The following is a 25,221-nucleotide window of genomic DNA, read 5'->3' on the forward strand; positions in this document are numbered from 1 at the left end:
CCTCAGAAGGTTCGGGGCCGTGTGGTTCCAGGTCGGTCGCTGGACGTGTGTCGTGTCATGCTGGCTGTGGGGGCCGCGCTTGGCAGGGGCTCTTGCACTCTTGCTGCGTGAGACACTCCTGATGGTCCCTGCTGTCCCGGCTTTGTCATCTCTCTTCCTTTAGCACTGATTTCTGTCCTCCTCGTTTGTTTTTCTTTTTGAACTTGGTCTCTGCCTAGCATCTTGTCCACCACGCTCTCATCTGTATTCACCCATCAGCCACAGCCACGCGCTCCCTGCCGTTGGTGCATGGCTGGGCATCCAAGCCAGGCTCCCCTCTTGGTGGCAACTCTTGTGGCTCCTCCCGGCTGAGGGCTTGCAGCTTCTGTCCACTTTGCGCTGCGGTGGGAGACCAACTGCAGTTGTAACGTGACTGCACTCTTGGGGACATCTTGATGGGAAATGCTTTTCACGTCTTGCCCCACGTGGAGTCCCAGTGCCCGCTTGGGGCCTGGTCCCTATTTTTGGGACACCAGGCTACTTTCCAGGAAGGGGGGCTGGGAGCAAGCATCTCTTGCCCGCTTGGACTCTGGTCTGACTGATCATGAGCTCGCGGCCCCACAGCCTCCTTGCCTGCATGGCTCTTCCTTCCCCATCTTCCTGTCACTCTTTCTGCTGCACGTATCCTGGACTCGAGGGACCTTCCAGAGCAGCTGGGGGTGCGCGTGTCCAGAGGGGCTAGGCGGCATCTGCCCCCTCCCCACCAGGGCACTGTCACTGGTGTTTTCTGCCCAAGGCCAACCGGCTCCGTTCCTCTGGCCTCACGCTGACCTTCTCCTGTGCTTTGGCTCCGACAGATTCCCGGTCGGGTGGCGTCCAGTGGTCTGCAGTCTGTCGTGCACCGATGAGAACTCTCCTTTTTGCTGAGGGCAGACAATGCATGGCTGATCTACTCTGTTACTAGTGACACGCCCCCGGTCTAGAACCGAAATGTTAACACCGGGACCTCTCCAGGCCACCCACCCAGCGACGCCCATGGGGGAAACAAAACACAAACCCAGCCGGACAGACTCCAAGCGCTGCCATCGCCAGGGGCTGCACTGAGCCCCCATGAACTTGGTTCTAGCGGGGCTGGGACGAAAGCAGTGAGATGGTTGCAGAGAGAATCCAACTCCCATTCAAGAGCCTTTCAGTCCCCTCCGTGGTGGCGCACCCATGTCCCTGCCGAGTCTACTGTAACTACCGATCTTCTACTTGGTTGAGACAGTTTTGTATCATTTTGCTAAAAATTATTGGCTTAAATCTGTGTGAAGAAATCTGTCTTTATTGTTTCTTTCATGTCTGTTTTTGCGGTCTTGAAGATGCTGACTTTAAAGAATTCTAAAGCAGGCACTGATGTGGAGTTCGTGTAGAAGGAGTGAGGCAGGGAGCAGAGCACGTGGGTTTCCGTGGTCTGCGTCTCGTGGTTTGTTGTGTGGTCACTGTGGAAAAGGGATTCTCATCAGAAATTCTATCACGTGTATACGCGTGTGTAAGTAACGTGTGTGTCCGTGTGTGCCGTGTGTCTCGTGACCTCATTAACCTGGTTTTGGCTGTCATGCTCCTTTCCCCACCGTAAACTGAAATGCCTGCTCACTGCAGACCCGCTGGGATTCTTGAATCATCAGAGCAGTTAGAAAGTGCTGGCTACACGCGTGGGCTCAGCGGGTGCTTCCCCACAGAGCAGCCCACCGATCTGCCCTTCCCAGACGCAGCGAGAAGGAAGCTGAGCCTGAAGACTGCAGAAGCTGTGGCTTCGCGTCGTGTCGCTGATCCCTCGGGAGAGGATTTCAAACTGAGAGACTTGGGCCCCTCCGTGGAGTCGTGTGTGATTATTTTGGTGGTGGTTGCCTCAATGCTTTTGAATCTGGGAGATTTTCTAAGTAGGCTGTCAATATTACCAGTGCAGATTGGCCCTTAATCTGTGTTAATATCTATGTGCTCAAAACCAAGGGCCATGGTATCTGCCCTGGATGCCAGCGTTGCTCAGAAAGGCCAGCGAGCCCAAGGAAATCCACTCTGAAGTGCCAAGAAGCAGGTGACTCTGATGACCTGATTGTCCAGGAGGGTGAAGGGTCACCCGCTTTTGTGACTTTCCCTGGGACATAGTGACCCCACAGAGGCCAAGAGTCAGAGCAGGGCTGAATCTCCCCAGAAAGACCTTCTGCGGCAGCCCAGCTCCAGGTGGTTTCCCGAGACGCTCTCCCTCACTTTGCAGTAGCAGAGGCACCAGGTAGTAGTGGTGGCCGGTAGACAGGAGCCCCCGTCTCTGGAAACGAGGTGCAATATATATGTTCATAGGTACTTTCACATTTCTTCGCATCATCCCCCTGCAGTGTGTTCTGTTTGGAAACTGGGACACTCGTAGGAAGATAGGCACCTAAAAGGTGTCCACGTCTGTGTTTTCCCTTCCTGCCCCCAAAGTCCCAGCACGGGGATGCTGGTCCTAGGACGCCCTGACTGCTGTTGATGGCACAGAATGCAGCTGTTTACTTCTTTCTGATTCCTGAGCTGGCTACTCTGTAAGTGTTTTGGGGTGTGGGCACTTGGCCAGGTCGGGCTGTGTTTCTGGGAGTGCAGAGGGAGCTCGTGTGGGTCAGAGCGAGTTGGGGGCTTTCATTGTGGCCCAGTGCCTTCTGCAGAGGTGGGCCTGCCCTTCCCAGCAAGGTGTTAGCAGCCGCAGCCCCAACATCCTGCATCCAGGTTTCCACCTGAAATTGCCAGATGGCATTTGAGAAGTGGACTCTGACCCCGAGTCCTCAGCAGTGCGGTTGTGGACAGTCGTGTCCCTCCCTTATTTAACTCCCCATCCTGACTTGCAGGAAACATAGTTGGAATGTCTGTATCAACCTGTGTATCCGTTGCCAAGTCTCTGAACTGCGCTTTTGTATGACCACTGTATTTGTGTCCTTAACTACCGTGTAAATAATAAATTCATGACGACTTCTACCTTTATTCCCTGCCCCTGCCATGTGGTCTTTATTTCATCAGTTTGAGTTTTGATTTGTTTAGATTAACTATTTGAAACTAATTTTCTGAGACTGGGCATTCGTGTCTGTCCTTTTGAAGCCTGTTGGTGTCCTTTGTAAGCTGCTCAGGAGTAGGTGGAATGAGCCTGTGGGACGTGGCATGGATGTGGCTGAGTTGTCGCCGGTGCAGGCCATGTGCACATACCAGTCCCCTGCCTTAACCACCTTTATGGGAAGGAAGTGCTTCCACCCACTTTGGGTTTTCTGGGGAGTGAAGAGCACGGTAGCTGACACATAGCCATGTTCCTGCTGCCCGTGGTGGGTGCTCGAAGTGGCTGCTAGCGGGCCCCTGCTGGGACGCAGGGGCTTGGACCTGGCAGTCGCCATCCCAGTGAGAACACCACCTTGCATGCCCCATGCCCCGGGTGTTGTCCTTTCTAATCAAGGCAGCGTCTGCAAGGGTACATCATCCATCCATCTGTTGGGCTCATGGCCTCCGCTTCTCTCTCCCCCTGGAGTTGTTGGAGCCTAAGAAGTTCCTACCCCTGGGAGCTCCAGATGGCGCTGAGTGAGAAAGCATGGTCCCCAGCAGTCTCTCCTGCCCACGGTGACTTGCAGGGCTGGCCGGGTGGGAAGGTCCGTCCTTGAACTGGGACCACAGATGTGCTCCCACGGATATGTAGTAATCAGCCACTTCCTGGTCCACACCCACTTGTCCTGGGGCTGAGCATGCTGGCCTTGCGTGCGTTGCAGGGAAAGCTTGGCGGCCCCACCCACATGCATGGGGAACAGGTGGGGCAGGTGGATCTCCCACCTGCTGCTAGCTTGCTTTTGCTCCTCCTAAGCCACCATGGCTATGCTAGTGGTCCCTGAGGTTCCAAAAGGGCCTGAGCTCTTCTTTGCGGGTTCCCCACCCCAGCCTGCTGACATTTGGACCCAGCTGAAATGGTGACGAGGCAAGCCCTGAGCCACCTCTTGTTTTCCTGCCAGGAGGTGGACCACAGGCAGGACAGGGACCCTGTCATCTTTTGCTCAGAGCCTGCTTGTCCTGCTCCCCAGCCCCCTTGCCACCTCTGTCTGCCTGACACAGAGAGCTTCACCCCCTGACCCACATGGCAGGCTCCATGCTCAGGAGAGCAAGCTCCGGGCCCATGCCTCCACCTCCCACCCTCCCCCAGGCCCCATCATCACTGAGAGTGGTGCTTGGATCCCCTCCTGGAAACCCCTGTGTTGGGGGAGGGGACCCCTCCTGCCCTTCCCGCTGCCTGCCCTGCCCCCCGCCCCCCCTCCATCTGCTGGGAGCTCTGGAAGCAGCACATCTCTTGGCGTCATTACCTGTAAGGGTGTTTAGGGTTACAGGGGAGTGTCCTTTAGGGAACCATGAGGGGGCCCTGCAGGTCTAGGCGGCTGCCTTCCAGACTGCCATTGGCAGGACCCTTAGGCAGTCACTGACGGTGGGTCTGCCCTCCTGCCAGGCTCTCCTAGCGTGGGGCCTGCACACGTGTCCTGAGGTGTTCTCTGCACAGGGTGGCAGGTGCCCCGAGGTCTGGCCAGGGTGGGGGTAGCAGCCCAGGGTGCCTGGCTCGTGTACCCCACCCCCCAATTTAGGCTGATTATGTATGTGTCCTCCAAGGAGGTGCTCAAGGGCCCATGAGAGTGGGCTCAGCACGGGCATCTGGGTCTTCACAGGATGCTGGGTGTGAGTCTTCTTTAGTGGGACGTCTAGAGGGTTAGGGGCAGCCCCATCCACGCCAGAGCACTGATGACAACTGTCGTCAACTGCTCTTAGGGCTCTTGGCAGCCACAACTTTGAGGACAGGAGGTTTTTTTTCTCTGTGTCTTGGGCACAGTTGGAAACATCTGGAACCAGAAAACTAGGCAGTCAAGATGGTCTGGTCACCTTCTCCCCCAGGGCCCCTGCGGATCAGTCTCCAATCTTGGCAGAGCCCCTGGATGCTTTAACCAGCTGGTGTCGCTGCTGTGCGGGTATGGGGCCTCAGGTCCACCCTGGGGTGCAAGGGTCCAGCCCCAGACCAGCTGTGGGTCCCACCCCCAGCGGAGCAACTCCCACACGTTGACCATCTCAGAATCACTGAACAGTGTCCGCAGAGCATGGGTGTAGAGAGTCGCCAGTCCTCGAGTAGGGAGGGGGGATGCATGAGGCAGCTTTGGGTGAGAGTGAGGGGGTACTAGCGCGGGATACTGAGGCCCTGGTCACCACCACAGCTGGTTCCAGGAGACCCAGGGTAACTGAATGACTGGCGACAGCCAGGCCAAGCTCACATCAGGAGAGAAGGGGGCGGTGTGATGAGGGCTGGGAGGTGGCTGGGGGAAGGGCACAAGCAGGCTGCCCACTTGCATCCTTTTCCCTGCCTCCCTCCAGCTCAGGTAGGTGGTTGCAGAGACCACAGGTGGGGCTCGCCCTTTAAGACCTAACAAGTGGGGCGCTTATGGCTCAGCTTTGCCCAGGGACTGGCCTGGGGGCCCTGCCTGGCCCACCTTATTACAGGGTGAGGTCAGCGGATGCAGGGCTACCACTTGACCCCTGTGACTGCTAGCACTGCCCACAGCCCAAGCCCCTGGCAGAGAGGAAGGAAGGACAGAAAGGATGACAGATGGGGCAGGGGACTGTGGGCAGGTGCCTGGCTCCCTCATAGAGCTCAAGGGACAGATGGAGGAGGGAGACAGCAGCCCCTTCAGGGCGACATCTCTGGGGCGGACCCAAGATGTGAGCTCTCGCTTGCTTTTCGTTGCAGAGAAGCAGGGACGTGGCATCTCTCCGGCTGTACGCGGCCCACCAGGGTGCCTGCTGCCGTCCCCAGCGCCCTCGACGCACCACCTACTGAGGCGGCCCCAGCGGCCTCTGACCGGGCTCCCAGCCACACAGGCCGCCGCTGGCCACAAGGGCAGGTGGGTGTGAAGTACCCGGGGTGAGGCTGAGTGGGGCTGTTCAAGGAGGATGGGGAGCAGATACCAGCCCAGGGCGCTGACCACATGCGGTGACTGAGGGGCGAATAAACAAAAGGCAGGGGCTTCCCTGGTGGCGCAGTGGTTGGGAGTCCGCCTGCTGGTGCAGGGGACGCGGGTTCGTGCCCCGGTCTGGGAGGATCCCACATGCTGCAGAGCGGCTGGGCTCGTGGGCCATGGCCGCTGAGCCTGCGCGTCCGGAGCCTGTGCTCCGCGACGGGGGAGGCCGCGGCAGTGAGAGGCCCGCGTACCGCAAAAAAAAAAAAAAAAAGGCAAATCATTTTCTTTAAACACACACCAGTGAACAGAAACCACACGTATATCTCAGCTTCAGTGGACACACCCCTGCAGCGTGGCCCCTTCCCTGCCAGCCACCAGGGTGCTGTGTGAACACTCTGAGCCGTTTGGGGTCCATCAGGGTAGGGTCCAGAACCAGCAGTGCTTAGAAGGCCGACATGGCTGACAAGGACCAGAACCACTTTGTAAAAATAACCAGGCTATTTGTTGAGAAAGTGAGATTTGGGGTGAACAGTTAGAATACTGCCCCTACGTAAAGCAAAACTCCTGCAGCTCCTGGAAGATATTCCTTCTGAGATGGTGCCTCCCACATGCAGGTTTATCTCAAACCTTCAGAGGTGAAGGAGGGACCTTTGTCCACTGGACGCTCAAAGAGGGGTGGGCTGGGGCACATGGAGAGACCAGGCAGGATGGGGTGCTCACGGGCATGCAGGGAGGCCTGTCGTGGCAGTGCCCGCTCCGCAGCTGTCCCCGGCCCCGCCCCCTGATTAAAATCGTGTTGTCTCCAAAGCGTGGGTCTCTGGGTCCTTGAGCCCAGCGGTGGGCACCGGGCTCCCTGGAGTCAGCAGGCGGGGTCCCTGGTGCAGACCGCTCATAACCTCACGGCTTGGCTTCACCACAGATCCACCTTGGAATGACACGTTTCCACCCTGCCACCTCCCCTGCAAAACACTGATCGGGCGATGATCCGCTGCCCGGGCGGCCGGCGTGGAGCCAACGGCCCCGCCCAAGCTAGTCCTGTTTGTGAAATAAATACGAGCATTGATGGTTCCTGTCCAGTTCCCTGCCACCCCTGCTGGCCTCCCCCAGCTCAGACGCTCGTTTCTGGGGTGTGAACGACCTCCCCGTTCTTCTCAGGCTCTGTCTTCAGGAATTGCTCCACCTCCCGAGAGTCCACCTTCACGTCCTCGGGGGGCTTGTGATGCTCCTCCTCCGTGGCCGCCTCGGGCCTCTTCCCAATGCATAAGAAGTTGCCCAGCACCAGCACGAGGGAGGAGGCCAGCACCTCAGCCCCCGCCAGGACAAACACATACTGGTACACGTGCGTCGCATCCAGGAGCTTGCCTGCAGTGCAGGGGGACAGGGTCAGCCCAGGGCTGAAGCTTCCCCCGGATCCCCCCAGTCACCAGTGCCCTGCCGGGGACAGCCCAGGGCCCCTGAGGCAGCCACCCTCACCCCCACCACCTTCCCCCGGGCCGCGCAGACTCAGAGGCTAAAGCAGAGTGGCTTTGACAAGGGTTTGGAGCAGAGCCTCCGGTGGGGCCTCATCCCCCGCCAGGTGGAGGCACCTGGAGGGATCTGGCCCCACTGCCTGTCACTGTGGCGGCCCTCATAGGAACCACCTGGGCCCCAGAAGGACCCTGGGACCCCGAGACAGTGACGATTCAGGCACCTCCTCACCCTCGCCCCAGACCTCTCCAGGTAGGAAGAGCCAGAGGCCCAAGGCCAAGTGGGAGGTAGGGGGACTACAGGGTTGGCTGGAGAGACCCAAACCCAGGTGCAGAGGCTTGGTGGGGACTTGGCCACACTGCTCCCACCGTCCACACCATTTTAATCGCACACCATTATTTTCTCAGTTATCAAAAAATAAAGCAAAAGCCCAACGTAACAGAAGCCGGCCCGACCTTCAGCTCTGAGCCTCCCCGGCGTGTGGGGACAGCCAGAAAGGAGGACCAGCACTCCACCCTGGAGCCATCACCTGGGCCACAACTCAAGCCCGTGGCCTCCTCCCACAGTGAACCGAGGGGGACCCAGGGTGTGTGAGAGGCCATGTTCTCTCCTGACACCGGCTGGCCATGTGCTGAGGTACATGGTGGCCTGGCTAGACAAGGCTGGGAGCAGTGGGGGAGGGGGGTCCCTCCAGCTAAGAGCCCCCCATGGTGAGTACCATCCCCAGGAAGAGCAGGTGTGGGAACTGCCCGGAGGCCTGGCCAGGCCTCAGGGAGTGGAGGCACTTCGCTCCCCACCCTGCCCCCAGCACTCACCTCCCGACGGGGGCCCAATGAGCACAGCTATGGCCTCCAGCAGCAGCACGAGGCCAATGGCACTGGAGAACTTCTGGGTGCCCACGATGGCCATGAGTACCTCGAACTGCAGGGCCCCCACCATGCCGTAGGAGATGCCGAAGAAGATGCAGAAGACCACCAGGCCACCGTAGTCACTGGCTGTAGATCCCGTGAGGTCGGTGAAGCCGTTGAAGAACATGGCGAAGCTGAAGAGGTACACAGAGTAGGGCCGCACCTTCTTGAGCCCTGTGATGAAGCCGGCGGTGGGCCTCGCGAAGATGTCGATGAAGCCCAGGATGGTGAGCAGGAAGGCCGCCTGGGTGTCGGGCACACCCAGGTCCTTGGCGTAGCTCACCACAAACACGGGCGGCACAAAGAGCCCCAGCACCATGATGGAGGCGGCCAGGGCATAGATGACAAAGCCGCGGTCCCTGAAGACGCTCAGGTCCAGGAGCCGTCGGGATGGCCGCTGGGGCCCAGGCCCCGAACCTGAACCCAGCCGGGGCGCCTCCAGGGGCCGCATGAGTGCAGCACACACGCAGCAGTTGAGCAGCAGGCCACCCAGGATGAGGAAGCCGCCCCGCCAGCCATAGTGGTCCTGCAGCACCTGCCCCAGGGGGGACAGGGCGCACAGGAACACCGGGCTGCCCGCTGCCGCCAACCCGTTGGCCATGGGGCGCCGCTTGTTGAAGTAGCGGTTGAGCATGATGAGTGAGGGCTGGAAGTTGAGCGCCAAACCCAAGCCTGGAGGGGAATGGGTGGGTGAGCGCAGGTGGCCCAGCCCCAGTTCTCCCCAGCACGGGCTCCCGCCTGAACGATTCTATGTGTGGATCTGACAGGCGTCGACATGAGGAGACTCGGCGTGTGTTCAGAGCCCCTGTTGCCAACCCACGTGCCCAGGAGAGACAGACGGGGAACGAGGGACGGGATGGCTCTGGGTGGGTACACCCCACAGCTGCCCACCCCTGGGAGGTCCTTTCTCTTCCATCAACATGAGCCATCGCCACCCGGCCGCCCCACTTCCGGCGGGGCCTCACTCACCGGTAATGACCCCAGTGGTGAAGTAGAGCTGGATGATGCTTCCACAGAAGGATGCAGACACCATGCCCAGGGACGCCAAGAGGCCACCTGTGAACATGACGGGCCGGCAGCCAAAGCGATTCACACACACGCTGCAGAGCGGGCCTGGGGGATGGGGGACAGCAGCTGAGGGGCGGGACCGAGGCTCTCCATGCCCAGAGAGACCTGCCCTTCCCTGATGCCCCCTTGCCCCTGGCTCAGGATACACGGGCAGCAGGTGCCCAGCGTGCAGGTCACGCTCGCCCGTCTTTTAAGCAAAGCATGGCTCACAAGGAACGGTCACCATTAGAGGGGTCTTTTCTGGTTGGTCTGTGCAGGCAGCAAGAACAGCTCCGGGATCCAGCACAGCTGTGCAGACACAGCCCTTTGGACAGGGTCCCAGACAGCCTTGGCCTGTGCTCGTCTGCACTCTGGAGACCACGGCATCCTCGAGGGCTTCCCACCAGGCGCCCCTGGGGACCGGGGCTGAAGACGCTGGGCGCGCTACCCAACCGCTGACCCCCAGGCCTTTTTGTCCAGAACTGAACTTGATGAACTCCCAGAGGCAGTCACCTGGCATGACGGCCCCTCACCTGTCCCGTACAGCATGGCCAACAGGATGGAGGAGATCCAGGCTGTGTCACTGTAGCCTATCCCAAACTCTCGTATGAGCTCTTTGAAGAAGACGCTGACGGCCTTGGGGAAGGCGTAGGAGAAGCCTGTGATGACAAAACAGCCCCAAAGGATGGCCCAGCCCCAGCCCCCATCTGGGGCCTTGACGCCCGTCGGGCCCTCTTCGACCACTGCCCCTCCCATGGCCAGGAGGGCTGGTTCCGCGTCCCTGAGAAAGAGGAAGCCAGGCTGACTTGGTTGTCAGGCAGTCACCCAGCTACAGCCCTGCAGTGTGGGGACAGAGACGCACCTGAGGGCTGGCACCCAGGCCGGCCACCCCTCCCTTCAGGCCTCAGCCCCCAGCAGGAGCTCAGCTCTGGGCCAGGCCACGTGCCCGATGTTACTTGAGAGCTCTGCCTCTGACCCTCACCTGTGCTGGGTGCAGGGCAGGAAGGTCTGGGGTGACCAGCAGCTGCAGCTCCTCCTCCCTCCCCCGCTCAGGCCTGGCCTGCTCCCATACAGCTGGCTTTAAAGGGCAGTGGCTTTTTTGGGCTCAGCCATGTCTCAGGTTACCTCCTGAGGAGGGCAGACCCCAGTGGGGAAGTCAGCCATGCTCTGGCCTCCTGCCTGACCCTGTGTTGGGAAGCAGTGTGGTTTTAGCAGCCAGCACCTCGGGCAGTGAAGCCAGCCTTGGTGAGGACCTGGGGCCCGATCTAGGCTGCGGTCCCTTGAGACCTCAATCTAGATGTGGCCAGCCTTGCTCTCCCACCCTCAGGGGGACAGGGCTCCCCGATCCTTTCCACTCTGATCGCACTGCACAAGAAGTGAGAGTCTGAGGAAGAGGCTCACACAGGCTGTGCTGTGCGGGGGGGGGTGGGGGGGAAGCAGGTGGGGAGGGCGGGGGTCACTGTGCTGGCCCAGACTTGTCCCATGTCTTTATCATCCACCTGCAGCAGCTCTTTTGGGAGCCTGAGGGCAGCAGGGCCAGCCCAGGTGGAAGGTGCCTGTCGGCTGCTGGAGTTTAACCCTTCTGGCGAGGGAAGGGCAGGAGGGACACACTTCCATCCAGCCTACCAGAGCAAACCATTCTAGCCCCCAGGCTGCCAAGGAGGGAGCTGGCCGCACCCACTGCTGGCCCCAAACCCGAAGAAGCTCAGGGTCAACTTTCCTCTTTTAAACCCCAGGAACTAAGCTCGTTTGAGGCCCAGTAACTTGAAACACTGCAGGCAGATTTCCACCTGGAGATCCTCCCCTCCCTTCCCGTCTTCATCCCCTACCCCTCCCTGATCCTTGCTCCAGAAACCCCCTAATCCCAGAGATCAGCCTGGTGGCCTAGTGCCCCCACCTCACCTGACAGAAGCTGTTTGAAGGACAGAGTAGGCCTTGCTGCAGGCGCGGGGAAGGGAGGGCGTGTTGGATCCAGCCGCTTGCTGCCCACTGAAGCTCTCGTGTCTCCCCACCGGCGGCGAGCTATAAACCAGCTCCCTGGTGGGGGAAGCACTGATGTGTAGTATCTGCTGACCGCGGTGTAAACACTCCACCTGCACGATGCCCGAGCACTTCCTGCATGAGCTGGACACGCAGCACCACAGCCCCCTTCCTGTCAGCCGCCTTCCTGGGTTTCGTAATCTGTCCCGACTCCACCCCTTGCCCCTTTTCCTTGAATCCTTCTTGACCTGGCACAGCCCTCCGGGTGGCCCCTCTTTCATCTGAGGCTATACAGAACCTATACGGACTCTGGAATGAGGACAAGGGCTTCTATCCCCGGACAGTCTGAGCACAGCTTCAGTGTGGTGGGAAAGGAATGTGGAAAATAAGACATACTCCCTGCTCCCCACTGCCCCCACCGCCTCCAGCCTGCCCCCCAGCACCCCAACCACAGGTGCTGTGCCCTCTGGGGGCTCTGATTCAGTAGTCTGGGGGGATCTGGGCTCTGATTTAGCGGTGGTGGGGCGTCTGAGATCTGATTCAGTGCGAGGGGTGGTCTCTGATTCAGTGGGCGGTTGGGTATCCAAGGTTCTGATTCAGCAGTGGAGGGAGGTCCTGGGCTTTGATTCAAAGGGTGTTGGGGGGGTTGTTTTTTAAGGGCATCCTAGGTGATTCTAAGTAGTAGCTGCTGTCCGTGGGCACCACCCTTTGATGACCAGACCTCCAGGACCCAGCTGGCTATCAGGGTGATGACAAGGCAGACACAGCCCACCAGAGCAGAACAGCAGCCCTGCCCCCCACCCCAGACTGGGCCAGAGGTCCACCTTCAGAGCCTCTGCTAGTTCTCAGCTGGGCCAGGGCCACAGGCGCCACTTTTGGGAAACCTAGGAGAAGCCCTCACCTCTCCCGGCACTCAGACCCCAGTGCTCTTTCAAGCACTTTGCCCGGTGCTTGGAAGGCTCCTGGGCTTCAGTGAGCAGGATGAAGGGTGCGTCCGAGGCCAAGGGCTGCGCAGCCATCCGGGGACACAGCTGAAGGGTGCACGGGGGCACCCCAGCCAAGGGAGCCCCCCATCCTCCTGCAAATGTGTGCACAGACCCGTGACCTGGCATAGCCCCCTGGGTGGCCACCTCCACATCTGAGGCTACACAGAACCTGGGACGGGACAGTCTGAGCACAGCTTCGGTGTGGTCCACCCCTAGGTTCTCCTCCAGAGCCCTGCCTTTGACAACACAGCCGGGTGCCTGAGCCTGGAACGGGACAAATGGACAAAGGTCATCCACAGCCAAACTTCCCGGGTGGGGGTACCAAGCTGCTGTCCCTTCCCCTTGATAGCGTTAAGTTTAAAAGATCTCTAAGGTACATGCATCTGAGTGATATTAAAAAAAACAAAAAACTAATAAGTATATATCTTAGGAATGGGAACATTCCTAAGATATACTTACCTTAAGCAATACTTATTGATGCAGTGACACTATTTAAGGCAGAAAGCACAGGAACCCCAGACCCAGGACTCAGGACAGTGGTCATGGCCATGGGGGCACTGAGGGGCTGGTTGTCCTCAGAATCCTGGCATGTTTGGGGTTGTGGGCTTTTTAAAGTAAATCAAGTGGGCCATGTAGAGGCCAAGGAGGGGAGTGTGTCTGGGCCGAGCAATTAGGAATAGCCCAACTCTTATAAACCCAAGGTTCCAAAACAGAACAAAGGAGGGCCTCCCTCTGAGATTTCCGTGGTTCCATCAGCCATGCCTGGTGCACCATGGGGATCATGGGCACCCCAACTTTGAGGCCCCATTCTCTGCCCGCCAGGGCTGGGTCCTCCTTGGAGGCCCCCAGGATCCTCAGGAGAACTAGCATCTGGGAGGGTGAGGAGGCAGAGGGATGGGTGCCAAGGCCCAGAGGCAGGAGGGTTCAGTGTGTTCTGGGACCTGTGTGGGCCAAGGGGCTGCCATGTGAAGCTCACGTGGGGAGGGGGCCACCTTTTGTGCCTGGACCAAGGCCCAGTATGGTCATCTCTCCCACCAACCCCTGAATGCCCCAGAAGCTCTTCAGACACTACTTTCCCCCAGCTAACCCCCCAGCCCAGGGTGCCAGCCACACTGAAATGACCCCCGCCCTGTTCCCCACACCAGATGGTCCTCAAACTGAGGTTTCTAGTGAATTTCAATTTGCCAACAGAGGTGGAGGTGGTGGTGAGCAAGCAGGGAAGATGATGGAGAACTGGGGGGCTCTAGGTTGGGGCAAAGGGATTTCACTCAGCAGTGCTCTGTGTATTTATGGGGTGGGTGGAGAAGGGGCTGGGATTTCCAAGAGCAAAATGTCCTCATCAGCCCAGCCCGTCACGTTGAAGAGGCCGGCTTGGGTACAGGCTGACTGGTGTTCCAAGGAAAACCCAGGGTGAGAGGAGCAGCCCCCTTGGGGGCCTGTCGGAGACCCTCAGTGCAGCGCAGAGGGAGGTGGCACCAGCACATCTGTGAGCACATGCCGGCTGGCTGTCCTTTCAGTGACATTTAGTCTCCCAGAGAAGCATGCAAACCACGTACGCAGCCCAGAAATAACCCGCCCTCTGGGCCTCAGAAAGCTGATCTCCCAGGTGGGGTGTATGTGCCCGCTTCTGGGTCAGGTGAGGTTCCAGGGGCTGCCCCCCAGGTCCCGGCCCAAAGAGGAATGTACACAGAGGTCCCTCAGAATGACCCGTCCATTGTGCCCTCCCAAATCAAGGGCTCCCACCAGCTGCTTCCTTAGGGGCCCACTGGCTATCTGGGTGAGGGTCCCAGCTGGGGTCAGGCTCCAGCTTCTGCATTACCCCTCTCCCCAGTGCCCCCCTTCTCTGCCTACACTCACCCACTTTGAATGCCATCTTGGTGGTGACAGTGTCCAGCCTCACCCCCACCCCCACACATCCACCCAGAGAGCTAGTGCAAACCTCATACCAATGTGTTACCAACCCGACCCCACACGCCTACCTCAGAGCCAGCCCTGAACTCGCATCCTGTTGGCCTCACCACCTCCCAGACCCCTTCTGCCACTCCAATCCAGCCACAGCTTGCCGCTGCTCCTTAGGCCTCTGTACTGGCAGTCCCCTCACCCACCTTGGGTCCTGGGTCTGTGGCCCATCAGTCCCCAGGGCAGGCCATGAACCCAGGGAGCAGGGTTCAGTGCGGGGGGTCCCCAGCCCTAGAGCCTGTGGCCTGTCCCAGGTGCTTAGTCGGTGCACTTTCTAGGCTGGCCAGTTACCTAACTGGACTTGTAGTCCTTGGAGACTAGCTCCAGGTGGGCAGGGCAGGAAAGGGGCAATTACGTTTCTTCCTGACTCTTCCTGCACCAGGAGGCTTGGGAGACATGCCTGAGCAACAAGGAAGCAGGCCAGGGTGGCTAGCACCTGGCTCCTTGAGCCCCAAGGCCCCTGAAGCCCATGGGGGTAGCTGACAGGCAAGAGGGTGCTGCACCTCAGGAGGAGGGAGGGCCTCCCCTTCTTCCTTCCCCCACTGCCCCTGTTGTGCAAACAGGTAACCAGAAGATCCAGGACACTCTCACCCATCCACCACTGGTCAGAGTGTCTGTCTCCCTCCCAAGAGGGGGGAAAGGACCCCAGATGCCCACCTCAGCCCTGCCCTCACCTGTGTTTGGAGCTGTGACTGGAGGGAGGTGACTGGGGCTTTTTCTGGGGAGGTGGGAGCCGGGCAGTGGGTGGCCTGGGCCCTCCACCCCACCTCCACTGACCACACAGCTCTCCACCGCATGCCCAGTGCCCCTGCAAACTCTCAGGTGGGCTCACGTCCTCTTGCAGGGGCCGGTGGGGTGGAAACAGTGGCCTCATTCACCAGATTGGACACTGCGCCCCAGGCCAGCCCCTAGCTCTGAGTCATTCTCCGCTCCACCACCATCACCCCGTTATGACAGGAGGAGGCCATTCGAGAGTGGCCCTGGGGATGTTTTTGTGCTTACCCTGTTAGAGCCCCCTCCTCTAGAGAGCTCAGTGGGCAATGAGGAGGGGCCAGGAGGTAGTTGAGCAGGCCCAAGTTGCCCCCCTCCAGGCCTTGACCCAACCCTGCCCAGCCTGCAAGTGCCTGGCCTGCCCATCCACGTGGCCACCTTGTCCCATTCCTCAACTCCCTACAGCCCCCCAACCCGAAAGCCTGTAACCTAAGGCCAAGGCCCAGAAGGTGGTCTCTGTGTCGGCAAGCCCCACCAGCCAAGAGGGGCCCCTTCCACCAAAACTGGGTTCCCAGCTCCCACCACCATAGGGCCACCATAGGGCCTTTGGAACAAGTAGGAGAGGGGAGGTGGCTGAGGAGGGGAGAACGGCTGGGGAGGGGGATGTGGAGGGACCCTAAGCTCCACCCACCACCACCACCCCCACCGGACCCGAGGGTGCAGGACGGACAACGGACCCTCCTTCCCGTTCCAGCTTCTGGCTGGGCAGGTGGGGGTCAGGCCGACCTCGCCGGCAGCGGGGGGCTGGGGGGGGGTGTTGGGAGAGAGGATGCTCCGCACGGCCCCGCCCCAGCCCCCCTGCATGGCCGCGCGCGGGACGTGGGGGACGTGACCGCGCCAAGGGAGGAGCCGCCGCCGTATTGCCTGGAGTAGGCGCCCTCCCGCCCGCTACCGTATTGGCCAGAGCGCACAGCCAAGGCGCGGGACTGCCCGGGTCAGCGAGCCCCGGAGCCACACTGGGCGTCCCCCAGCGCCGAAGGGGACCCCGCGGCTCCCACAGAGCGGGGCCCGCTTCACTGTCCCCCCGTTGGGGCTGGGCCAGGTGGGCGCGAGTTGGAGCTAGCAACATTGACTGAGAACTCCGGGTCTCCGGGACCCACTTCCCCGCACAGCCCGTTTCACAGATGGAGACTGAAGCCGGAAGGTCTGCACTCGCAGAGGCGAAGCCATGAGGAGCCCCATGCCTTGTCCGCTCCTGCCCCGCCCCTGTGTCGGGGCCCAGTGCGCCCGAGGCCTGATCCTGCCTGATCCGGAGGTGTCTCCAATGGACTGATCGCTCTGCCTGGCTGTCTTCTCCACTGGTCCCCTCCCAGAAGGGCCAGCCCGGGGCCCTGGGGTCGCTCTGCTGGGCTCCTCACCTCGAGGGGGCTGAACTGGCCCCCTCCACACCTGCCAGGTCTCTGGGAGGACCGCCCTGGTGCAAGTCAGCCTTGTCATACGGACACCACCAGCCAGTGCGTGGGACCCCACAGACCCCGCTCCACACACTGTCCCTGGCCAGTGTCCTGAGGAGCGTGAACACCTCCCGCTCCTTCTGCCCTCCAAACTGAGGTGTCCAGCTGGAGTGGGTGAGAGCTGTGTTGCCTCCTGGGTATCAGGCCCTGCCCAAGGTCACATGGGGTTGTTACAGAGCCTGTCTTGGGATCAGGCCTCCCAAAGTCCACCCCAGGCACTGTCTACACAACAGACTGCTGGGCAGGAAGGCTCCACACCTGTCTGGGCACTGCCACCCATGCCCTCAGAGCCCCTTGGGGGCAGACCTCCCACCATGGGAGCAACTCCTTAACAGCTGAGCCCAAAGGGCCCAGTCCATCCTCCAGGACACACTCCTGCATCTGTCCCTGTCCCTCCCAGTGCCCATCTGACCCCTGAAGACTTTTGGGCCTTCAGAATGAGGCAGTGGACCCCTGAACCCACTAACCCACACAGCACCCACGCCTGCCCTTGGCTTTGGACAAGCCCCTCTGACCTCGGCTGCATGAAGGCCGTTGGTCCAGCTGCCACCTCCTGTCCCTCAGACCATTCTGCCTGGCCATGGTCATCACACAGAGTGATCCTGTCAGCCCAGGCACCTCTGGGTGTGCAGCTTAGTGCATCTGGGACAGAGAAGCACTCTGGGCCCTGGGCTGCCCCTTTGTCCCTCACCCAGAATCCAGGCACCCCCCACCCCACCCCAGCGGCCATGACCCCAACTGCTTCCCCTTCCACTCACAGGCCTGCCAGCCACGGGCCTGGGCCAGCATCCATGTAGGTAAGTTGTCAACCCACTTTTCAGGTAAGTAAACCAAGGCCCCTGAGGCCCCACCTGGTTTTCCCAGGGCTAGGGGCCTGGGAGGGGGGTGAGGCGAGCTCAGGGACTCCAGTCTGATCCTGGAGGGGGGGTCCCCGTTCTCTCTGCCCAGGGACTGGATCAGAAGCCTTTGCCTGAGGGCGGGTTTTGGTTGGTGAGTGTTTAGGGCGGCGGTAAGAACAGGGAGGTGAGAGAGAGGACCGGCCCTCGGGCACCACCACCCGGGCGCCCCGACCTGGAGCGCACGTGCTCCCCAATCCCCCCGGCAAGGGGGCACGGGCCGCGGCAAGGGGGCGTTAGCCCCACCAAATATAGCCGGCGAGCCCCAGCCGCTCGCCGCGAACCGAGCTATTTATACCGGAACCGGAGCTGCAGCCCGAGGGTTGCCCGACGGAGGGGCGCCCAGATGAGTCGGGGAAGTCGAGGTCGCGTAACTCGGGTCCGAGGGCGCGGAGGGGTGGGGCTGGCTCCCCGGGGCCCTCAATGGGGGCCGCCCGGGGGGGGGCTCATCTGTGCCCGGGGCGCCCCCGGACCAGGAGGGCGAAAGGCAAAAGCTCGGACCCCAAGGACGCTCCCACGCCGGGTGCAGACTCAGCGCCAGGGCAACTCAGAGGGTCCCAGTCCCGGAGCCGCGGAAGCACCCGGGCAGTGCCTACCTGCTGCCGCTCGGCCGCCGCGCGTCTCTGCTCGCCTAGCTGCCGGGCGCGGTGCCGGGGGCGACTCAGGCCGCTCGCGCGGCACTTCCCCAGTGTACGTCACCGCCGCCTGGCGCCGCCCTGCATGGACCCCGCGGGAGGGGCGCCCCAGTGCTCCCCGACGGCGCGGACACCGGCGCGGGTTGTGCCTTCTCGCCCGACCAGTCCCGCTCCCCCGCGCCCTCAGACCGGCCCCCCAGCCTCGCCATCCCCTGGCGCTGGGCTGGGAGCCCGGGCGCGCAGCCCCCTCCCGCCCCTCCATCTCCCACTCTGTGTGCGCTCGCTTCCCTCTGCCTGGGCTTGATGGGAGCCCAACTGGGTCCCGCAGTGACCCCCGTCGACCCCCGCGCCCCGAGCCGCGCCCTCTGACAGGTGAGCGCGCCCATCCAGGCGCACCCCACGCCGCGAAGTGCCCGCGGACCCCGTGGGGTTCCCACCTCTTGGCTCAGCTTTGGGGTTTTGCAGGCCTCCCTGGCCAAGCCCCCTGGGATCTGCGCCCCCATCCAAACCTCGGGGCCGACACCCGCCCCGGCCCCCCAACCCCCAGCCCGCGCTGCCTGGGTGATCTTGGGCAAGGCCTCCGTCCTCTCTGACTTCCGTTTCCCCCTGTGGCTTTGTGCGCTGCTGAGCCAGATAACAGCCGCTGCCCCTCCTCTCGCGCTCCCAGAACTGGCTGTGCTGGGGGTATGGCGGGGGGCCCAAGGCATACTCCACGTCCCCACACCCCGCGGACACTCATCTAAGGGGAGCGTTGATCCTGGCTGATCCTGGGCAAGGAGCTTCAAACCCCTGGTTTTCTCATCTGCAAGATGGAAAGAACTAAGGTTTGAGGAGGCACCAGGGAGTGTGGCCATTGGTGGCCTGGGCCCAGGACACCACTTGGTGGCTGCCCCTGAGCCACAGGACCACTTTCCATTGAACCTACTTCAAAATGACACCCGAGTCTTCTGGGACTACAGGAGGCCAGGCATTGGTGTCTCTGGCAAAGATTCCAGCTCATCCTGGACAGGGTGACAGAGTGAACATCCCTGGAGGATTACCCCCCTCCAGAGGCCTATGGGGTGGCCCATCCGCCTTGGCACAGTACAGAGGAGTGGGCAGAATGGTGGTGGTGTTGGCCTCCTGGCCCAGAGTTCACCATCCGACCACCCCTTCTGAGACACCAAGTCCACTGAGGCCTTCTGCTTTTTTTTTCAGATGCTGGGAGACTGCCCCACCCCCACCCCCTGTCAGAAGAGCCCTAGCACTCATAGAGGCTGAGCTGGGTCTAGCTGCCACCCCGGCCCAGGACCCGATCACCCTCACCCCCAAATGCTAAAGAAGTTGCCACATAGGCATACACACACAAGAAAGCAGGAAGCACAGCCCAAGCCTCCAGCAGCAACTTGGCCTAGGCCTCCCAGGTGAAGCCCTACTGAGTTGGCCTGGACCCTGGTTGTCTATAGGGGCCCTTGGGAAGGAAGGGGGTCCCCACGGGGTATCAGATGGTACCCCCAACTGCCTGCACCAACAACACTCACTGGCTTCCTCACGGCTGGAGGTGGAAGGTACACCAGCATGGGAGGGCATCTGAGGGGGTGCAGGGCAGAGCTGCAGAAGGGAATCCCTCACCTGTGCTGGTAGTTCCAACCTCTGGGATAGGGCACCTCCCTCCTCTGCCTCAGATCATTTAGACCCACACCCTGCTCTGCGTGGGCCCCTCCTGCCACCACCTGGATGCCCTACCCATCTTCATGAGGCTTGGGAGCTAGTGCCCCTCACCCCAGAGACCAAAGATTCCTGTTAGGTAGGAGCTGTGCAGCCCTCGAGCCCGGCCCCACCCCGCTCCTGCCCCCACCAACCCCCAAATGGAAGACCTCAGAGCGCCCAAAAAGGGAGACAGATGTGGGGTGGCTGGGGTCTTCCGGCCTGCTCCCAGCCTCCCTCAGACTAGCACTGGGTCTTCTCTGAGCTCTGCAACCGGGGAGGGCCCCCACCCAGTGATCTGAGGGAGAGCCTGGGTTCCACCCTTGTTCCCCAAGAAGGAAAGGGACACCAAGCCTCCATCTGGGAGGGCTGGGGGTGTTTATCCAGAGATACTGTGGTCCTGCAGGAGCCCCGAGGAGGGAGAGGACAGTTCCCCAGACCCAGGCATGGTGTTCCATGGGTGTGGGCCCCAGGGCCAGCCTGGCTGCTCACTCAGAGCTGAAATGTGGGCTCCCCTCTCCCAGGGACACCGCGGGCAGGCTGATCAGGCACTGGCTTGCCAGCCCCCGCCCCCACCCCAGCAGGGCTCCAGGGAGTGTGCTTTTACTGGGGAAGTGGAGGAAGACCAAAGTGGGGTGGCAGAGTGATGGCCTCTGTGTGTGGCCCGGCGTGGGAAACCACCTGCTGACGGTCAGCGGAACAGCAGAGCAGCCTCCCCCCAGGGCCTCCCGTGGACCAGGGCCCTGCAGGGGAGGACCAGGAACCTCCACAACCTGAGACCCTCGGCCTTCCAGACCCCAAGCTCCCCCTGGGTGCTTCAGTCCACTTTCCAGGGCCAGGAGCCCTGAGCACAGCAGGGAAGGAGTGGGTGCAATTCTGTGGTGCAGGGGAGGGGCGGAGAAGGCCAGGGACACCCACCCCAAGTCTGACTCCGATGGCTGGTCCCCCACAGTGGCCCTGGGCTAGCCCCCCAACTGAAGCTCCCCTTTTCTGGAAGGGAGGGGGTGGGTGACCCGGGGAGGTGCAGCCACCCCTGGCAAGGTGGGGGGGGGGATGCTCTCCCTCATGACCCAACCTGCTTCTGGCCCTGCCCTTCCCCACGGTCCACCACGCCCCTGCCAGTGCCCCCACCTGCTCCATCTCCTGGATTCTCATTCTTCCAGTTGTTCCAAATCACAGCTGCAGGTCCCATCAGGCCCTAGAACGTGCTCTGAGGGGCCTCCAGGCCTGCCTGCACCCTCTCCCTGGCTGCTGCACCTCCTGGGTGGGGACTGTGCCCCACCCTTCCCAAGGAGAGAAGATGGATACAAAGCAGGAATGTCTACTGGGCCCATCACCTTCTCAGAGTCTGATCTCCATTTTCCACCCAGATGGTGGATGGGAGCCAGACTCCGCCGTGCCACTGTCTCTGAAAATGATCTTGGAAACCTGGAGAGACTTCAGAGGGTCTCAGGGGCAGCCCCCCAGGAAGGATGGTGGGACAGGCCTTCTGCTCCTACGCAGGGCCAGATCTCGGGCATCAGGGAACCTTCCAGGGTCTGATGGGGCCATGCAGAGGCCCCATCCTTGAGCCCTGGGCACCCCCACTGGGCTCCAGGCCCCAGCCGGGCCATTCATCCTGCCCCTGGACTGCCTGTGCCACCCAGCATCGGCTGCCAGCACCCCGTGGACGGGTTCGGGGGAGCACAGGCTGGGTCGGTTGAAGAAAGCCGAGTCATGGGACGGACATTCTGGCTGAGCCTGGGCCCCCCTGACCTGGGGTCCGGCTCCTGACCCCACCGTCCTTAGGGACCTGGAGGCAGGCAGGACTGTCGCAGCCGGTCCTCACTCATACCACAGCTGGGCCACACCTCCCATGACTCACGGTGGAGAGGCTGCCTTTCCGGAAGACTGAGGCCAGCGGTACACAGGCCCCTCCCCAAGGTAGGCCACTCCCCTTCCTCCTTGCTTGCCCCTCGGCTTTTCCTCGAAGTCAGTTCAGGCGCCCTGAAAAATAAACATATTGACTACTTGGCTGGCCCAGGCTGTGGGCGGAGGTAAAAACAGGTGGCAGAGGCCAGACCCCTGCCCAGCCCAGCCTGATTCACCTGCCCTCCCCACCCAAGCCTGGTGTTGGGCACGGGGGTGAGGGTATGGGTGGGGCTTGGGGGTGTCTGTGGGGGGTGGGAGTTCCGGGTGGGGTTCTGTGCGTTTGTTGGGGTGTCTGTGGCAGGCGTTTGAGATGTGGCTGGGATTGGGAGTGGGTGGGCTCTGGCTTGGGCCCTGGTGGGTGATCCCTCTGATAGCCGTTGGCTTTCTCCTGCGGAACCCGGCTGGCTGCTGACCCTCAGGCCAAGGTCAGTCACAAGGGGGGCCGCCCCAGCTGCCCACTCTTCCTGACCCTGCAGCAGTCCTGAAGGGAGGGTCTCACCTGGGAGGTGAGGAAGAGCAACCCAGCATGGGAGGCTGGGTCCAGGTGGGGGCAGCAGACTTGGGCCAATGGCCTCTCTCCTCAGTGGCCACAGTGACCTCACCCATGCCACTAAGAGACAGGACTGAGACAGGGTCGGTGCTGCTGCTGAAACATTCAGCACCCAAGGTCAGTGGGGCTGCTGGGCAGGCATGCCCAAGACTCTTGTCGAGGTGGGGTGAAGGGGCCCAGCAGAGAGGAAGTCGTGCCGGCAGCCCGGGTCAACCCTGACGCGCTCTGGCCTCAGTGTCCTATCTGTGAAGTGGCAGTGAAGCCCTCCTGACCACTCTTGGGAGGGTTTGAAAGCTCACCCAGCTCACCTGTTAGGGGTGTCGCTCCTGCCCCATCATCCAGCCAGACTGGTTGGGGGGGGCTCCCATGTGGACAAGCCCCCCTGCCCCGCCCACGCCAACATCCATCCACCGGGCTTCAGATTGAGGCCTGCCCCAGCTCGGCATCGCCCTCCACCTTCCCAAAGCCACCCAGCACTCTGCACCCCTCACACCCACCCCCGTCCTCAACTGAGCTCTGCTTGGACAGCCAGTGAGGGCATCAAGGGTGGGGCACCTGCAAGGGGCGAAAGGGGGAACTTCTTAGGGCCACAGGCTCTGAGGACAGGTAGCCTCCGTCCTGAGGCTGCTGCCACACCCTCTGGCACCCTGTGACGTCCTCGGGAGCTCTCCTCTCCCCCACCCATAGATGAAATGGGCCTGGCCTGGAGGAGGCGGGACTCAAGTGCAGACCTGAGCTTAGATGTGGGAGGGCACAGGCAGAGGCAGGGCATGGGGAGCGGGCAGGAGGTCGCTGGCCTGGCCAGGTGTGGATGACACGGCTGTGGAGGCTGGAGACTGGGGGTGCAGCGGAGCAGCGCCCACCCCGACCCCACCAGGCTGAGAGGCTCCTGGGACTCCCGCCAGCTCTCCTCCAGGCCTCTGTGCCTTTGCACGTGCTATGCCCTCTTCCCTGGGGAGGCCAGTGAGCCTGTGCTGTGGCTTTGTTACCTGGATCGTGGCTCCTCCCCAGGTGAGACTGGGGGCCAGAGCTCAGGGGCCAGGTGAGTGCGGGAGGATCCCGGGCAGGTGGAGGCAGGCCTGGGCTATCCGAAAGTGCCCGGTGCTTAGCCATGACATCCCTTCTGCAGGATCCTGTCAAAACACTGGTGTCCAAATGTCCTGCCTCCCCCTGCCCGCATCTATAGATGTGGAGCCTCGGCTCCAGGGGAGGCCCCACCAGGAGAAGACAAGGTGCCTGGTGTTGGGGCCCCCTCTCACCCCCCACAGGCGAGAGAGGTATTCGTTCTCTATTGCTACACAAGAAATCACCCCCCAAACTTAGCCACTTAAAAGAGTAAGCATTTATTACTCGCCCTGTGTCTCCGGGTCAGGAATCTGGGGGCGCCTGAGCTGGGTGGTCAAGGTTTCAGGAGGACCCGCTTCCAGGATGTGGCTGTTGGCAGGGGATCTCAGGTCCTCTGCAGATAGGCCTCTTGGGAGGGCTGCTGAGTGTCTTACACCATGGCGGCCTCCCCTGAGTGAGTGGTCCAAGACAGCCAGGGGGCTGTGCGGACCCAGTCCTGGAAATCCAGCATCATCCCTCCTGCAGCTTCCACTGTTAAAGTCACTCTGTCCGGCCCACACTCAAAAGGTGGGGAATTGGGCTCCACTTTTTGAAGGAAGATTAAAGAATTTAGAGGCCCCAGAGGACACCAACCCTTGACCCTGGAAGGAAGGGTTGGGGGACAGGTGTGGAGCCAGACCAGAATTGCTGTCAGGGCTACGACCACTGATCCCCTGGGGAGGGGGCTGCTACTCCTCCCTCCCCACCCCTAGCCCCGAAGTCTCCAGGCAGGGCCCTTTCCAGGTAGGTCTCAGCGGGGTGAGTGGACTTGATACTTGGACCTGAGGGCTATGCGGACTGCCCCCACCCCGCCACGCACCCCTCCAGCTGCTCAGCCCTGATGTTGGGGTACAGGACGCAGCTACAGGTCTGCCCCTTCCCCTCTTCTCCTGGGCCCTGGGGGTTCAGATGTGACGGTTCTCCTACCCTCGGCCACTGAGAACAGCCTGAAGGATGAAGGACGCTGCAGTCATCCTCGTTTTACCTAGCCAGTCACGTTTCTGAAGGCGATGCCTGCAGGTAAGTTTTCCGACAGACTCTGAGGTGGAAAGCAGTGTGCAAAGTCAAATCAAAGTAGGTCACGTGTTTGCTCTTAGAAATACACACATGCCTCGGGAGAGGTACATGCCCCAAGCGGGATCAGGTAAGGCTACATTCAATTTCTCCTTTACACTTTTCTAGAATTTCTCAGTTTTCCCGCAGGGAATATCTATTAGTTGACTTTTTTTTTTTTTTTCAATTGACGTGATATTCACATAACATGCAACGGATATGTAAAATGTACAACTCAGTGGCATTTAGTTTATTCATAATATTGTACAAACACCAGCTCTCTCTAGTTTCAAAACTTTTTCATCACCCCATTAAAACTCCATAAAAATACCACCCTGTACTCAGTAAGTCATCATTCCCCATTTCTTCCTCCCCCATCCTCTGGGAACTGCTAACCTGCATTGTGTCTCTGTGAATTTGCCTGTTCCAGGTATATCACATCAAAAGCATCACATGGTATGTGGCCTTTGTGTCTGGCTGCTTTCACACAGCACAGTGTTTTCAAGGTCCATCCATGTTGTTGTCTTTATAACTTCATTCCCTTTTATAACTGAATAATATCCCACATTTGGTTGTCCATTGATCTGTCAATGGACATTTGGGTCATTTTTACCTCTTAGAGATTGTGAGTAATGCCGCTATGAACATTCCTATAAGGTCTCTCTGTGGACAGTTTTCATTTCTCTAGGTCATATACCAAGGAGTGGAATTGCTGGATCATGATAATTCTATGTTTAACTATTTAAGGAACTGCCACACTGTTTTCTGTTTTCCACCTGCACCATTTTACATTCCCACCAGCAATGTATAAGAGTTCCTGTTTATCCACATCCTTGCCAACACTTGTTAGTTTCTGTATT

General features: G+C 60.6%; 2 protein-coding genes across 10 annotated transcripts in view; one reads left to right on the forward strand and one right to left on the reverse strand.

Moving 5' to 3' along the window:
* The window catches only part of CSNK1D (casein kinase 1 delta), a 37,020-nt gene extending 31,172 nt beyond the window's left edge, over positions 1–5,848 (forward strand). For 7 of the 8 annotated variants that reach the window (XM_022589261.3, XM_022589262.3, XM_022589263.3 and 4 more), the window contains one exon: positions 837–2,973. In XM_022589261.3, the coding sequence (XP_022444969.1) occupies positions 837–887 (51 nt within the window). In that variant the 3' untranslated portion in view covers positions 888–2,973. Of the gene's footprint in view, positions 1–836; positions 2,974–5,743 lie in introns of those variants that run through there. The other variant, XM_022589264.3, reaches the window with a different exon arrangement.
* A 407-nt stretch (positions 5,849–6,255) lies between these two features.
* SLC16A3 (solute carrier family 16 member 3) lies at positions 6,256–18,132 on the reverse strand. 2 transcript variants are annotated; one of them, XM_089901519.1, is made up of 6 exons: positions 18,019–18,132; positions 11,279–11,413; positions 9,910–10,157; positions 9,299–9,442; positions 8,237–9,001; positions 6,256–7,316 (listed from the first exon to the last, which is right to left on the reverse strand). In XM_089901519.1, exons 3-6 carry the CDS (start codon positions 10,130–10,132, stop codon positions 7,063–7,065), a joined length of 1,386 nt encoding a protein of 461 aa, XP_089757645.1. In that variant the 5' UTR covers positions 10,133–10,157; positions 11,279–11,413; positions 18,019–18,132; the 3' UTR covers positions 6,256–7,062. The 2 variants fall into 2 exon arrangements, with proteins under 2 accessions (XP_089757645.1, XP_022444977.1); XM_022589269.3 differs by lacking the exon at positions 18,019–18,132 and having other exon boundaries at positions 11,279–12,757.
* Positions 18,133–25,221: the final 7,089 nt, after the last annotated feature.

This window comes from Delphinapterus leucas, chromosome 19, assembly GCF_059928025.1.
Source record: "Delphinapterus leucas isolate spDelLeu-1000000601 "Yukka" chromosome 19, BTC_Dleu_Yukka2, whole genome shotgun sequence".
In the NCBI taxonomy this organism is placed as follows: Eukaryota; Metazoa; Chordata; class Mammalia; order Artiodactyla; family Monodontidae; genus Delphinapterus; species Delphinapterus leucas.